The sequence below is a fragment of the Balaenoptera borealis genome, assembly GCF_965194805.1.
Source record: "Balaenoptera borealis genome assembly, chromosome: 12".
Lineage (NCBI taxonomy): Eukaryota > Metazoa > Chordata > Mammalia > Artiodactyla > Balaenopteridae > Balaenoptera > Balaenoptera borealis.
In genome coordinates, this window is record NC_138869.1 from 84,979,418 (window position 1) to 84,996,133 (window position 16,716).

Genomic DNA, 16,716 nt, shown 5'->3' on the forward strand with positions numbered 1-16,716 from the left:
CTGCTTCAATTTATATCAAATGCTGTCATTCATTAAAAGGAGTAGTTTTATTGATACGCATATCTCTGCATTAAAGTGACAAAAATAGATTCAATATAAGGGACACTATTCTCTTCAGAAATTGAATGTGAGTTGGTATGGTGTAATGTCCGAGCTTGTGGGGTTTGGAATCACATATAACTTGCTCAATCTGGAGTGTACCATTTACCAGCTTTGCATCCTTGCAAAAGCTGTTTATCTTCCACCCATCATTTTATTATCTCTATCTGTAGGAATGAAAGTGTACTTAAATCACTGAGATGATGTGAGAATTAAATTTTTAAAAGATGTATAAAAAAGCCCTTGTATAATTAATTCCTGGTAGAAAGTAAAATGCTTAAATTTGTTCAATAAATTTTAGTAATTTTTATTGTGGCATGGTTGGTACTGTTACAAGAACTATTGAGGTACATAAAGAAGGGCTGCTTATAAGAACTGCAGTGGAGCATGAATTAATGCAGAATTTCAGGATGATAGTTGACTTTTGAATTCCATTCTAAATCTGAGATATTACATTTACATTAATGTGTAATATTTATCTAAAAATAGAATTACATGTTAAATTATATGATTATATCAAAGGATGCAACTCATAGCTTTTCCAAAGTGTTCTATTTCCTGAACATTCTGTAATGTATTCATTAGCAAGGTCTTCTTATATCTTTTCTTAGAATAAAGCAAAAGATGTTGAATAATAAGGAGACACATCTCCAATAAAATGTGGAAATCAAAATGGAACGCAGAAGTAAGGGGTTGAACACATTTTCACATAAAATATTTGTTATTCTAAGGCAGAGTTGCTGTGCCAAAGGGTGACTTTGAGTCCTTTATCCACCTCTCAGCCCCCTGCACATTTTGCTTTGGACAGTTGGCCTTCCCACCTTGTTACATTATGTGCTCTACAAAGGTACCTTCAAGACCCTCCATTCCACATAAATTGTCTCCTCTAAGCCCTTTCTCTAAGTGTTTTCTGGAGGTGCCACTAAACTCAGTGACAGCACCAGAAGACAGACCTGAAAAACCTTTTCACTCAGGTTAAATTATTCACTAACTTTAAATTTCCTTTAGTTTATCAGGGACATCTCGACCTGTAAGGAGGTACAGACTATTCTCCAATCAACAGCTATAATTCTGTCACATCATCCGTTACCAGGGGATGCTGTTCCTTGAGGAGTCCACAGAATCTTTCAGTATTGAAATAACTGCAAGATCACAGTGCCTTCATTTCAACTGTAGAGCTTAAGTAACTTCCCCAAATCTACAACACTAGGTTACGGTGCAATAAGGACCGGATTAAAGGTCTCCAAGTTGAATGATTAACTTGCAATCATTTTCTCTCCAGGAACTCAACTCCTAAACACAATCACACATACATTTGTCAAAATAGCTTTGTCTCAAGCAGAGAGGAATGAATGCTTCTAAAAGGCTCAAACGTGTGACAGACACATCACTGACCAGCATGGAGCTGGCTCACAATAGAGGCCCAGTTAAAGTGTTTCAGATGCAGCTGGATCAAACCTCTAAAGCACTAAATTAAAACAATCCTTTTAGGGGGCTTCCCTGGTGGCGCAGTGGTTGAGAATCTGCCTACGAATGCAGGGGACACGGGTTCGAGCCCTGGTCTGGGAAGATCCCACATGCCGCAGAGCAACTAAGCCCGTGTGCCACAACTACTGAGCCTACGCGTCTGGAGCCTGTGCTCCGCAACAAGAGAGGCCACGATAGTGAGAGGCCCGCGCACCGCGATGAAGAGTGGCCCCCGCTTGCCGCAACTAGAGAAAGCCCTCGCACAGAAACGAAGACCCAACACAGCCAAAAAAAATAATAATAAATGAATAAAAATAAATAAAAATAAAGGAATTCCTTAAAAAAAAAAAATCCACTGAATTCCCTTTAAAAAAAAAAAATCTTTTTAGTGGAGGAAATTCTAAGCTTCAGAAGAGGACCTTCCTACTGAATCTCTGACCAGTCACTGATGATGCTTCTCGTCTGTGATGCTGATTGGTTCTCTAACACCGAGAACATCCAATCCAGGATCAAATACTGAATTCCTTGGTTGGTGTCACTTGGGTGGAGGAGAGTCACAGTACCCATTTGAGTGGGGCTTGCCTGCTCCCCTCACACCCTGTCCTCTCCTGTTCTCCAGCATGGTGTCTCTGTATTTCTCCGGAGGCTCCTGGATGGCAGCTCTGACAGTGATACTGATGGTGCTGAGCCCTCCCCTGGCCTGGGCCAGGGAGACCCAACGTAAGTGTATACCTTGGATGGTGAGCTATCATGGGGTGGGGGATGGAAGGTACTTAGTTTTGTCACTGTGTCCAGGCCATGTCCCTTAAAAATTGTGATATATTCTTCAGTGACCAGCTATCTTTACCATAGGGATCCCCAATTCTTTCCACAACAAAAGGTGTCTAGATATTTGTCCTCTCTATGAGAGCTGCATCAGGGACTTCCATATGTATAAGACATTTATTTTTCTCAATTCTCCTCCAATGAAACCTCCCTAGCCTTGCATCCCATTCTTTCATTGTCTTAAGAGGATTTAGAAATAAAGATAACTCCCCATTTGGCATTTCCCTTTATTATGTTGAGTTATGCCAGGAAAAGGGAAAGTTTCTCTGAGAATTTTATGGGAAATCGCAAGGAATTAGAAAGATCCCTCCTAGAAGATCCTGTGTTATATCCTCAAGAAGACCTGTGATGTTGGTGCCTCTCTCTAATATGTGAGAATGTATCAAAGGGTCTTCCCCCATATCTTTTCTTTCTCCTGAACCCCAATGTTTAAAATGCCTGTATCCCTGCCCTGGAGGTTCTCTGACAGAAGCTGGGATTCGTTTTCTCTCTATTTCTCCTGGGTAAAACACCCTGGAGCTGAAACGACTCTTCGTAATCCTTAGTACTTGAAATGACTCTTTAGATCAGGAGCATCCATGGGGTGTTCTTTGATGCCTTAAAGAACTTAGGACATCTTCTGAAAACCTGACACAGGTTAGTGTTCACTGTGAATCTATTTTGAACCTTTCTAGATGATCAGTTTCTCCTACATCTCCCCGTTCTTTGGCCCGAGCATATGAGAAGAGATTCAACTAGTAGAGGATAAATTATAGGTTCATCCATTGTGCTGTCTATGTTCCTTAATTAGCCATGTTTGGTTACCTCTCCTTCAAGTTTGTCCCTATTTTTCCCCAGCTATGTCATCAGCATTACTGAAAGTCCCCAACGTTTGCACAGACCCCAGCACTATAATAGATCCATTGGATGAGCTAAAACTTATGAAATTTTCCCTCTTGCTTAAAATCACCTTTTTCTTTCCTGTGAATGCCTCTTACAACTAGTAGAAGAAGAAAGAGGACGTTTGTCTGAATTTGTCACAGAAAGTGGAAGGGATATAATGTGTCATCAGAATAAAAGAGTGTTGGAGCTGGAGCCCCTTCTTGCTTTCCAAGATCCTCACAATAATCAATTCCCCAAACCATGAGTTCATTCATTTAGACCACAAATGTTTATTTGAGCAGCTATTATATACTAGGCTCTGTCTAGACTCAGAATTCTATATGAATAAAAGCTAGAAAAGTCTCAATTATCATGGAACTTACCTAATGACAGGAGAGAAAGATAACAACCCAATTAACAAAGAAAAACATTTCAAAGAGCAGTAAGTGCTCTGAAAAAAATGTATCAGGGCTATGGGACAGAGAAAATGGGATTCACTTGACGTTGGTTCAAGTGGCTAGGGAGGTCTCCCTGAGAAAGTGACCTTTAGTTGAAACATGAGTGATGAGAAGGAGGCAGTTACGTAAAGGGTGCAAGGGAACAGGGAAAGAACAAAGTGTGGAAAGATATTTGCTGTGTTTAAGGGACAGAAAAAGGCTAGAGTGGCTGAAACAGAGCAAGCAAGTTAGCACGTGGAATAAAATGAGATCGGAGAGGAAATCAGGAGCCAAATCATTTTGGCCCTGATGGCTAAGGTAGGATTTTTGAATTTTATTGAAAAAGATATGTGAAGCTACTGAGGGGTTACAAGGAGTGTCAGTTTATGTTTATTAAAAAAACAATTCTAGCTACCATGTGGAGATTGGATTGTACGGATTCATCAGGGAGACCTTTTAGGATCATGGTAGAATTCTCCAGGGAAGACGTGCTTGTGGCCTGATTTAGTGTAGTAGTGACAAAGACAGTAATAAAGAGAAAGGCAACAGATTTGAAATAGATATTTGTATGACTTGTTAATAAATTATATTAGGAAGGGGTAGAAAATTAAGCTTATCCCTCAGGATTTTGTCTTGAATTACTGGAATAAACATAATGGTGCTGCTTATTGAGGTAAGGAAGACTATGGGAGGAAAAACTTTGAGGTGGGTGGTTAGGAATAAAAGTTTTGTTTAAGTTTAAAATGATTTTTTGACATTTTTGTGGAGCTGTCAAGAGGCCAATTGAATTTATGAGACGAATTCAGGGGGAGACCAGGGCTGGAGACATATATGTTGCAGTCATTGACAACTGTGTTAAATTTCAGGAAAGTAGAAGAGGTTGCACATAAAGAAGGAGTGTGGGAGAATGTAGTAGAAGGCAAAGAGAGGGCCAGGGTCAGTAAGTCAGCAAAGGGGAGTGGGAAGGAGTACCAGGGATAGTGACAAAAACCAAGAGAATGTGATGCAGAGAGTGAGGGAACTTAGATTTTTCAAGGATGGAGAGAGTGGCGATTTGTGGTGAGTATGACAAAGAGGTGGGTGAAATGAGAAAACATGACAGAGAAGTGAGCACTGGGTATGGTGGACCTGGCATTTGCTGTCAGTTGAGTATACAAGACAGGAGCTAGATTGGATCGTTTGAGGAGAGAATGGGAGCTGGAGAACTGAAGAATGGATGACAGATGACTCTTTCGACTAGCTGTCCTCAGGGACAGACTGTGCTCTAGCATAAGGGAATCAGCTGGACCTAAAGTATAAAAATAAGAGCCCGATGAGAAGCTGGGAAAACCTGAGAATCAGACGTGTTTAGTTAGTCATCAGCAAGGAAGCATTAGAGTGCCCTTGAATGCCAAGGTTATGCAAAAAAACATTAATTAATGCAGCCAGTATTTATTCATGTCCTAGAATACACCAGTTATTTTACCTTAGGCGGTAATGTTGGAGTAACACACCAAACAAATCTGGCTTCTGTCAACGTGGAGCCTCATAACATTTTGCAGCTACTCTGTACCAGGCCTATAAATTTCAGTATGTAATTCTTATAACTATCCTATCATATCTGTAGCAATTAAAAACATATATATCACATGGAAGCAACCTAAGCGTCCATCGACAGATGAATGGATAAAGAAGATGTGGCACATATATACAATAGAACATTACTCAGCCATAAAAGAAACGAAATTGAGTTATTTGTAGTGAGGTGGATGGACCTAGAGTCTGTCATACAGAGTGAAGTAAGTCAGAAAGAGGAAAACAAATACCGTATGCTAATGAACATATATAGAATCTAAAAAAAAAAAAAAAATGCTTCTTATGAACCTAGGGGCAGGACAGGAATAAAGACGCAGATGTAGAGAATGGACTTGAGGACACGGGGCAGGTAAGCTGGGATGAAGCGAGAGAGTGGCATGGACATATATACACTACCAAATGTAAAATAGCTAGCTAGTGGGAAGCAGCTGCACAGCACAGGGAGATCAGCTCAGTGCTTTGTGACCACCTAGAGGGGTGGGATAGGGAGGGTGGGAGGGAGACGCAAGAGGGAGGGGATATGGGGATACATGTATACATATATCTGATTCACTTTGTTATACAGCAGAGACTAACACAACATTGTAAAGCAATTATACTCCAAGAAAGGTGTTAAAAAAACCCAAAAAACAAAAAACATGTATATCTATGGAATCTAAAATTCAAAAAGTTTGAGTTATTTACCCAGTGCCACATTGTTAGTTCTAGAACTTAGATTATATTATCAAGTCTGAGTATATAGAAATTCCCTTTCTTCTAAGTCAGCATACCCCTTTTGTGTTAGATTTATATATACCACATCATTATATATAAAATGTTCTGCTCTTATTTGCTCAAAATGGTAATTAGTGATTATATTAATTGAAGACAATTGCCAAATGATGATGAAGATATTACTTGCTTTAGGAAGTTAAGGAATAGAAAGATCTTGTGAGCTTGCTTTCATAGGGTTATAAAAATAAAAATGTCAATATATTTATTGAGTATTTATTATATGATCAGCACTAGGAAGTGCCACTCTTTAATTTCACACTTAAAAATATACTGTGAGGGATATACTATCATCAGATCTGTTTTGGAGATCAAGAAAAAAGGCTCATGGATGCTAAAACTGACCTAAGTAGAAGAGCTCATGTTCAAATTCAGAAGTTCTGATTCTACAGCTTGGGATTCTAACCCCCATTAGCGGATAGTGGCTTGATTGTGTCTGAATTACTGACAAAATTTCTGATGTTCATATGCACAGTGTGTGTCTTGGGCGTGTGTGTGTGTGTGTGTGTGTGTGTGGAGGGGCGCTGCAAGGGCTGCTAGATCCAATACAAAAGAGACATACCTACTGTATAGCACAGGGAACTCTGCTCAATGTTACGTGGCAGCCTGGATGGGAGGGGCGTTTGGGGGAGAACGGATACATGTATATGTAGGGCTGAGTCTCTTTGCTGTGCACCTGAAACTATCACAAATTGTTAATCGGTTATGCTCTTATATAAAATAAAAAGTTAAATAAATAAAATAATAAAATAAAAAATAAGATGTAAATGTATCTTTTTTGTTGTTGTTGACAAAAAAGAGACATTTACATTCATTCTGCATTTATTAGTTGAAAAGTCCATATGTGTTCACACTTCCTGCAGCCTGCCATGGGCATGTGTTAAAGAATACAAAGAAGAAGTATTAAATATCCTCCTCCTTCTGAGGCTACATTAGCAAGTTGGGCTAAGGTTGCCAAATTAAATACAGGATGCTCAGTTAAATCTGAAGTTCTGATAAACAACAGTAATTTATCAAAATGGAAATTTCACTGGGAATCCTGTATTTTTATTTGCTAAATCTGGCAACCTTAAGTTGGGGACGAGAACTGGACAAACAGTGCTAACCATACAAGCTACAGTGAACAGTAACTTCACACTTTTTAATTTTGTAACGTTGGTGTCATGTGTCGATAAGATACTTGAGAATTTCTGAATAGTAAAATAGACCTGGTCTGACCCAGAGTACCCTTCTTTCCGCCATCATTTCTAGGTGATGGTCTCTACTTAAAGTCTGGGGACCTGCTCAGTTTTTTGTAAACTGTCTATATGAGAATGTCATCTTCTTCTTAGTTTCTCCCCTTCTCTCCCCTGAGGAGGCTTGACTACAGAAACAAGTTGTACATCTGGCCAAGGGTGGTAATTTGATGCCTACTTGTATTGTTGGAACTAGGAGACAAAGTTAGAAAATGAAATCGTTGAGGCACGAACAGGAATAAGATGTCTGTGGCTGTAATTTACTACTACAGATAAGTAGTGGACCAGAGGCAGAGAAATTAAGAAAAAAGATGATGTGAAGGATAAACTATGACTTTGCAATTGGTTGGCAAGCAAAGAAATAAATAAGCCTGGGTCCCGAACAACTTAATTTTCCTGGAAAAACAGCTCTTCAGTGGGTCCAGATTCTTAAAAAATATAAATTTCAGTGGGACCAAGATTTTCAACAAATGTAATGTCGGCTGCCGCGTGGGGCTGAGGCCTGACTGAGCGGCGGTGTCTCCCGCAGAGGATTTCCTGTACCAGTTTAAGAGCTACTGTTACTTCACCAACGGCACGGAGCGGGTGCGGTACGTGACCAGATACATCTATAACCGGGAGGAGTACGTGAGCTTCGACAGCGACGTGGGCGAGTACCGGGCGGTGAGCGAGCTGGGCCGGCCGTCCGCCGAGTACTGGAACAGCCAGAAGGACCTCCTGGAGCAGAAACGGGCCAAGGTGGACACGTACTGCAGACACAACTACGGGGCTGTGGAGAGCTTCACGGTGCAGCGGCGAGGTGAGCGCGGGGCTGGGCGGCCAGCGGGCGGGGGGCAGTGTATGTGGGTGTGTGTTTGAGACAGAGACAGAGACAGGGAGACACAGAGACGGGGACAGAGGAGACTGCGTTCGGGGGGCGGGGGTGTGTAAGACTGCGAGCAAGTACGAGTTAGGCGGGTTCCTGTTGTCTGGAGACAGTGTGTGATTTTGTCAGTGACTGTGAGAGGGGACAGAGCGTGTGTGGTGTGGGGAGGCCCGGGAGGGAGGGGAGCTGTGGCGGGAGGGGTGCAGGAGGGAGGCTCCGGGCGTCCTTGGTGGTCCCTGTGGGGGAGGGGAGGGGGAGGGGAGGGGGAGGGGAGGGGAGAGGAGGGGAGGGGAGGGGAGAGGAGGGGAGGGGAGGGGAGAGGAGGGGAGGGGAGAGGAGGGGAGGGGAGGAAACCCCCACTGGGGTGGGCGGTTAGAGATGCGGGAGGGACTTCAAGGTGTCTGTGGTTGGGGGAAGGTTTGGGGGAGGAGAGGTGAGGAAAGTGAAAGGATTGGGAGCCTGTGAGGAGAAGAGTCACAGCGTGCTCTGGGCACACACCCTCTTACTCCTGACACCCCAGAAATAAGTGTGCCGCGTCTGTCTGTGTGCAGGAGCACTTCACTGAGAAAAAGGTGTCAGACTACTTTTTGACAGGTGCGGGCAGGGGAGCCTCTGAGGCACCTCTGATCTTCCTGAGACTTCTTCTAGGTCTAAATTTTTCGCCTTTTTTTTTTTTTTTTCCCTTAGCCTATATATTTTTACATAGTTGAGATGACTGTGTAATCAGCTTTTGAATTATAATTATGTTAACACACTGATGTTACTATTTTTATAACGCTAATAGTATTCGAGTAGTTACATAATATTTCTTTTTATAAGTGTAACAATTCACCTCACAATCTCCTTTATCAGATCTTTTTTCAAAGATATATAGTGCCAAGTACTCAGTTTAAAAGTTACATTTTTTATTTTAAATTTATATTTCTTTGATTCCTAAAGTTCTTGAATATCTCTCACATATTTATTGGCCCCTTGTTACTGCTCTAACTATTATTTATTCTCTATTATTTCTGGGGTCCTGGTGTTTTTCTCAGTGATATAGATTCTCTATGCAGCAAAATTAACTCTGTTGATATTTGATTCAGCTTTCTGTCCAGTTCGAGGTTTATATCTTGATTCAGTTTATTATTTTCCATGATAGAAATTTAAACATTTTACTTAATAAAATAAACTGCAAAATTGTTAGGAAAGATTTACCATCAATTTTAAACTTACCATTTTAGAGTATTGTAAAAATGTTTTTCACCAAGTTTCTCCATCATTTAAAAAAAATTGTGTTTATTAAGGCTGATACTGTCAGATTGTCTCAGGCACTAAGCACACATATTTAATGAGTCCCAGACCCTTGCCTGAACTTATGTGTCAGCTTAAAAAGAGAGACAATTGCAAACTGATAACAATTCCAGTAGTAAATTCACTTGTTTTGCAAAGGAGAGGGATTGATTAGCAGAGTTTAATTATAAGAAAAAATTTTTTTAAACAATGACTTTTCTTCCTTCTTTCCTTCTCCTTCAGGACTCATGGGTTTTTTTGGAATTCAACTCAGAGTTAGAGATTCACTTGCGTCTTTCCTTCTTCCTGGGGTAGAACCTTTTCTGAGGTGTTCTAAGGTGTGAGTGCCTGGAGACAGCTTTCCCAGGATTTCATCCTCTGTCTCCACACAGTGCCCCCCCCCCCCCCGCTGTTCCCTAATTTATCCACACTGCTTTGAATCATATATTCTTTCAAATAAAACAAGGGTAATAAATAGCTCTGATATATTGAAGGCTAAATTCCAGTTACGATTTTATATACTTCAGGTTCATTAATCCTCACATAACCCTATGAGGTGAATTAGAATTATTATTCCTTTTTATAGGTGAGAAAGATGAGACACAGAGGAATGGAAAAATTCTCCTGGGATGAATCTGTAAGAGACAGAGCCTGGATTTGAACCCATGCAACATGAATTCAGAAATGACACTTCTAATTAAATGCCTTGCAAAGATTTGTAAACATGTCAACAATAAAAAACTGTTTCATGCAATGGGAAAAAAAGACACACAAGTATCCTCAGCATCTATAAAATCTAATGGGTCCATGCGGTAAGGGTTAAATTAAGGATCATGGTACTAACTCCTAAAGTTGGGCCACGTGGCCACCTTTGAGGGAGACCTGCCCAAGGCTGCAGTCTGGGACTGGAGAGTGGATGCAGAAAGGCAGCCAACCAACGAGACTTACTCTGTCTCCCTCACTTATCCCCTCTACCATTTTCTCTCCTAGTGGCGCCTACAGTCACTGTGTATCCTGCAAAGACACAGCCCCTGCAGCACCACAACCTCCTGGTCTGCTCTGTGAATGGTTTCTATCCAGGCCACATTGAAGTCAGGTGGTTCCGGAACGGCCAGGAAGAGGAGGCTGGGGTGGTGTCCACAGGCCTGATCCCTAATGGGGACTGGACCTTCCAGACCATGGTGATGCTTGAAACAGTCCCTCAGAGTGGAGAGGTCTACACCTGCCATGTGGAGCACCCCAGCCGGACGAGCCCTCTCACAGTGGAATGGAGTGAGAAGCTTTCTGACCTCATAAGTTCCTCACCCACCATGGAGGGGGCTTGCTTACCCCTGAGTGTCAGGTTTCTCCTCTCCCCACAGCATATGTTCATTTGCTCTATTCTCTCCTATCCTTCAGCTTAGGTTAGGAGGGTAGTCATGTGAATATCCTGTGATAGAGATCCTCTGATATTTTTAGATATCCTGTGATAGTTTGTACAAAGACCTGTACCCCCTGAGAAGGCAGTTATGCCTGACAAGCAGAATAGAGGTGTCCCTGTTTTGAGCCTCCCATCTTATCTCAGGTCATGGACACCTCTTTGGCCCTGGGCACCAGTCCCCTTCTTCAGGCTGGGCTCGTACTTCTCACATTGTTGCTCTGAGTTGTTCATTGTGATCTGAGAAGAGGTGTGTCCTCTACGATGTAGGGACCTTCCTGACATGAAGGGAGTCCAACCTCAGCTCTGCCTTTTATTAGCTCTGCCACCCTAGGCAACCTACTTAACCTCATTGAGTTCCTGGCACTTCACCCTTAAGATGTTGAAGTAGTGGCCTTATGTCAAGGCTGTGATATTTAAATGAGTTTAATTCTCAGTGTGTATCTACTTAGTGTGATTCTTAAACCTCTTTTCCAGAAATGGCCAATTATTCTATTTCTTCCAGGGCAGGCTTTTTTCCCCCATTGTCACAGTTCTGAATCTCAGAGTCTCAATTAGAGAAGTAAGAACTGGGGTAAAATATCACTAAAACTAGCTTCTTTTCTCAGGGGCACAGTCTGAATCTGCTCAGAGCAAGATGATGAGTGGAATCGGAGGCTTTGTTCTGGGTCTGCTCTTCCTTGGGGTGGGGCTGTTCATCTACTTCAGGAATCAGAAAGGTAAGGAGCCTGTTGGCAGCTGAGCCTCCCCACAGACTTTTGGGGGAAGAAATATGACTTTACTCAGTTAGTTCTCTGTATATCAATGACCCTGTGTAAAGTCTTTCTTTGCTTAGTTGACCTCCAATTTCCTGAAAATCCAGAAATTGACAGTCCATGGTTAGCTACGGTTAAAATATAAGAGGTGATGGCCTGCAGAGATAAGAAAAATGTTAACATGCTTGGAGATTTTGGGTGGAGATCCTGGGGCAAATGCAGGAAGAGACACTAAGACTGATGAAGTTATACTGGATTTGTGTGACAGAAGCTTCATAGCTTACCAACTCTCAGTGTCTGCTCTCCTCCCTGCCCTGGCGTCGTGTGATTAGGTTGTGGTATTAGGGGAATCTGAGGTGGGGGTCGGGGGTTGGGAACATTGTGTCTGGGGACAGATTAACCTCCATATATTTTAAGTATATATCTTCCCTTCTCTTTCCCAGGACACTCTGGACTTCAGCCAACAGGTAATGCTCTTTAACTCTCTTTTAGAGACATACTTAGTCTCCCTAGAACAGATGGTAGAGGTGACAAGACAGGTGACAGAAATAATGGGAAAGACCTTGGATCTGACTTTGGATCAGGCAGTTTCCACTAAAGCTTCTTCTGTCCACTAAACAGAAGGCCTGTGCTCTGAAGTAACTTTGGCTCAGGGAGACTTAAGAATTTGTTTTCCTTCTTAATTCAATGCTTTAACATGAGACCCTGAAAGAGGAGAAAAAAACTGCTTGCAGAGTTAGATCTGGAAACAACCCTCTCCTCTGTCTTTTGCAGGACTCCTGAGCTGAAGGGAGGATGGTGACACTCAAGCAAAAACCTTCTGTCCCGGCTTCTTCGCAGCATGAAAATGTTTCCTGCTTTGCTGTAATTCTTCCACAACGATAGTACTTCTCAGGATCTAGTTTGCTCTTGGTTGAGTGACCCTGCAGAAAATGTCCTTCTTGATGGCTTCCTCAGCCCCTATCCTTGACCTGGAAGTCCCCAATATTGATTGCAATACCTTATCTTCATTTTTTCCTGGTCCCTTTTGTTTTTAACCATTACTGCCTCCTGTGCATCTGAACTCATCTTCTGCCCACTTTTCTTTTTAAAGTCTTTCTCAAATAAATATGGATGAAAATCATCTGCTTCATACAGTTCCAAGGAAGGAAGTAGAAAGAAAAGAAAAAAGGAGAATTGCATCATATAACAATAATGGTTTTCATTAACATTACTGAAATTTGGTCACTTGGGGATCTGAAAGATTTCCTTGCTTCCTTCCCTGTTTTTTTCTTGGGTTTTCTGTATTCTCTAATTAGGAATGTTTTCCTGAACTAGAATAAAAACCTTGTTGAACCCATTTCATGGTTGTCTCCTACATCTTTGCATTCTCAAAGACAAGCATGCAAGTTTCTTCACACCATGGGATACAGAAAGGGGCAAAAAATATAAGAAATACAGGTGACTTGTAAGGATGTGATGCCCTGACAATTTTTGTAATCATGTTCTTTTTTCTCTTTTTCCCTGTTTTTTTTTTTGTTTTTTTTGAAGAAAATATCTAATCCTGGGTACTTCTTGCACTCCTCTTTTATTAGACTAATGGTGGGCTTCAACACTTCAGTCTTTTACTGTCTCTCAGATAAAAGGCAGTGGCATGCTGGCTCTTTGGCTGAGATGCATTCTTCCCCATAAATAGGGTTCAGAAGGCCTTCAGGACAAAGCTGAAACTATTGGAAAAGGTACATTTCTGAGACCCTCCAGATTGTGCAGTAAACCTACTGTCTGTTACAGGAAAATCCTTAATGGACCTTATCTTAGCAGAAATCAGGGACAGTTCTGGGAAAGAAAAGGGATTATATAAATTCACTGATGTACATCCAAACAGTGAAATACTCTGCAGTTGGAGGAAAAAATAGAATAACCTGCTGTGGAATAATATCCAAAATGCCCTTTCAGTATGTACAGGGCTGTGTGTATAGTACACAACATTTTGTTTAATAAGATAGAGGAGGAGAATAGGAATATATAGATACACCATTCATTTTATCTGTTTATCTATTTTTCTATCTATCATCTATCTATCATCTGGTTTTGTTTGTAAATAGAAATAATGGAAGGATTTTTTAAATGGTTGCCTATAAGGCAAAAGAAAGGAATAGGTTAAATAGGACAGAGATGAGAGCTGGACTTTTCCTATTATGTCTTTTTAATAGTTTTAACTTGAGGCACATTCAAATATTTTATGTAATAAAAAATTTAAATCAAAAGTTTAAAAAGGTGATACATAAAAACTGAAAACAAACTGCAAGGATATAAACTGTTGATGGAAAAATAACTAATCAATAGTCAATCTAAGAAAGAGAATTTTATTCCAGCCAAACTGATGATTATAACCTGAGAGATAGTCTTTCAGATACCTCTGAGGACTGTTCCACCTGTTAGAGGTCAAAGCACAGTTATATAAATTTTTGAGACAAAGGGTTATATATCAAAGTAACATATTGTCAGTTTACAGAGTCCAGCAAGGCAAGTAATGGGTCATTGTGACCCCTTACAGAATTAAGGAATGAATGTTACTTCCTAAGGAGCTACCTTGCTGACACCAGGAGAAAATTGCTTTTTTTTTTTCTTTTTGGGTGAATAGGCATTCCGATGTCTTATAATGGGATCTAGCTAATGTATAATGCACAATGCACACATAAGGGGGAGAGATAGTGGCTCAAATGGCAGAAAGATTTTATGTCAAATTTTTCCTGTCCTGTCTTAAAATAATTTTGTTACTGAGTCTAAGCTCACACAGCTTGCCACACAACAGGCCAGTCAATTGAGAGACAAGGTGTTGGAGCCAGGAGTAGGGACTTTATTTGGAAAAAGCCAGCAGCCCAAGAAGATGGTGGACTAATGTCCTAAAGACCCATCTTGCCTGGTTTTGCATGCTAGTTTCTTTTATAAAGCAAAGAGGGGGAGGTGAGGAGGTAAAGTTAAAAAGGCAATAGGTTGCTGCAAATGCTTCCTGGTTCCAGCCAGACTCTGGAGGGGATGTGTTAAAATTCTTTCCTGCAGCCATTCACAGCTGGGTCTGGTCAGGATGTTTCCTGTGAGTTAAACTAAGGTATTTTAGCTTAATGCTCAGGCCTGGGGGCCAGGGTTCTTAGAGATGGGCCATTATGCATGTTTTAAGCTATAGGCAACCTCCCTTTAGTGATTACCTTGAGCAAAGGCAGTAGAATGCAAAGGTTAAAGAAAAAGACCCAAATATGGAATCAGACTTGTTCTTTCCTATTACAATTTCGTTCCATCAAAAGAAACTTGACAAAAAGTATATGATGGGAAACAAGCTAGAAAAGTAAATCAAACTTTCTTTGACCTTTCATAAAACACTGTGGATCTACAACTGTAAATCAGTATATAGTTCTAAATTCCAAAGACTTCAATAATATAAAGGAATTGGATAGGTTTCAAAGAAAACACTAAATGGGTTAAGAAGATGGTGGCTTCTGCTATCATATTCCATCCTAAGAGTCAGTTTCAAATGTAAATCAACTCTAAAGAGTAGATAATTCAGAAGTTTATTTTAAAGTGATGGTCATTTGAACACAATGTCAAAGTCAAAAAACAGGAATTGTGTGATCAAAAGATTTGAGAGGTATGCTAGGGCCAGAGGTTAGTGAAGCATGGGGCACCTGGTGTAAAGATTAAGTTAAAATATAGCTTGGTGAAGTCTATTATCTGTTAGCTACAGAAGATGGATCTTGGCCCCTAATCTCACAGAAATGGAATAATGTCTGATAGTGGGGATTTGTAAGCAGCCCCTAAAAGCATACCTCTCAAATCTTTTGATCACACACTGCCTCACCTAACATTGTTGATTCTTTTCTTAGACTAAAGAAGTTGGAAAGAATAATAAACAAATAATGGGTGACTAGACCCTTTCCACAGCTTCCCCTTCAGTAATCCTGTGAGAAAACTATGTGAACAAGATAACATCTAGAGGAAGATCACAGGAGGCAGCAAGTCTGCACAGAATGGAAAATGATGAAGAAGCTAACCCCCTACCTTAATGATCGACTGAGATTATTTCCCCTTTTCCCTTTAAAAACTGTCATGGCCAAGCAGAATCTTCAGAGTTTTTGCTTGAACACGAGTCCGCCTACTCCCACCACAAGTTGCCAGCCTCCTGAATAAAGCAAATTTTCCTTTCCATCCAACACTTGTCGTCCAAGTATTGGCTCTTGAGCAGTGAGCAGCCAAACCTAAGTTTGGTAACATTCATTGTGGTGGCGTGGGAAATTGGGAAGTAGATAGAAGGCAGAAAAACATCTCTATAGATTCATGCAAACAAATATAAGTAAAGAAATTAAAGATGCGAACCATCTTTACCAAATTTTTATTTATAATTGACACATATTTTGACTACATCCAATAACCACAGGGTATGTATTTCTTTAAGTTTTACAAAGAATATCTACAAAATAAACCATACTTTATGGCCATAAAACAAGTTGCACAAAACTTCACAGGAATAAAATCTCACAGAATATATTCTCTGACAACAATCCAATTAAATTACAATCAATAAGACTAAGAAAATAGCCAAGTTTTTGGAAGTGAAGTAAACACTTGTAAATAATCCATGGCTTATGAAAGAATACATCAGATGAGAAATTAGAAAATATTTTAAAGAAATATTAAAACAGATTTTCAAAATTTGTGACATGAAACCAAAACTGTCCCTAGAGAGAAATTTATAGGTTTAAATGCTTAAATTATAAAAGGAGAAATATATAAAAATCAGAGATCTGAAAGCTTAAGTTAAGAATCAGGAAAAATAGGTAGCTAGTGGGAAGCAGCCACATAGCACAAGGAGAGCAGCTCGGTGCTTTGTGACCACCTAGAGGGGTGGGATAGCGAGGGTGGGAGGGAGACACAAGAGGGAGGGATATGGAGATATATGTATACATATAGCTGATTCACTTTGTCATACAGTAGAAAATAACACAACATTGTAAAGCAATTATACTCCAATAAAGATGTTTTAAAAAATTAAAAATAAATTAAAAAAAGAATCAGGAAAAAGTGAATTTAACTAAAAAAAAGTAGAAGAACTGAAACAGAAAAAGTAAGAGAGGAAATTAATACAATTGAAAATCAATGTATA

At 40.4% G+C, this 16,716-nt stretch overlaps 1 protein-coding gene across 1 annotated transcript; it reads left to right on the forward strand.

Annotated features, from left to right (window-relative positions):
- The first annotated feature begins 2,116 nt into the window (after positions 1–2,116).
- Positions 2,117–12,918, forward strand: LOC309607589 (DLA class II histocompatibility antigen, DR-1 beta chain-like). The gene is made up of 6 exons (XM_082346292.1): positions 2,117–2,286; positions 7,800–8,069; positions 10,398–10,679; positions 11,433–11,543; positions 12,023–12,046; positions 12,354–12,918. The coding sequence occupies exons 1-6, from the start codon at positions 2,187–2,189 to the stop codon at positions 12,365–12,367; spliced, it is 801 nt and encodes a 266-aa protein (XP_082202418.1). The 5' UTR covers positions 2,117–2,186; the 3' UTR covers positions 12,368–12,918.
- Positions 12,919–16,716: the final 3,798 nt, after the last annotated feature.

What these genes read in the sequence shown, in the direction of transcription:
- LOC309607589 (XM_082346292.1), top strand. Translation starts at nt 2,187, where the DNA reads ATGGTGTCTCTGTATTTCTCCGGAGGCTCCTGGATGGCAGCTCTGACA. An exon ending in CTTCACGGTGCAGCGGCGAG is followed by an intron (nt 8,070 to 10,397) that starts GTGAGCGCGGGG and finishes TTTCTCTCCTAG; the next exon opens with TGGCGCCTACAGTCACTGTG. An exon ending in CCCTCTCACAGTGGAATGGA is followed by an intron (nt 10,680 to 11,432) that starts GTGAGAAGCTTT and finishes TTCTTTTCTCAG; the next exon opens with GGGCACAGTCTGAATCTGCT.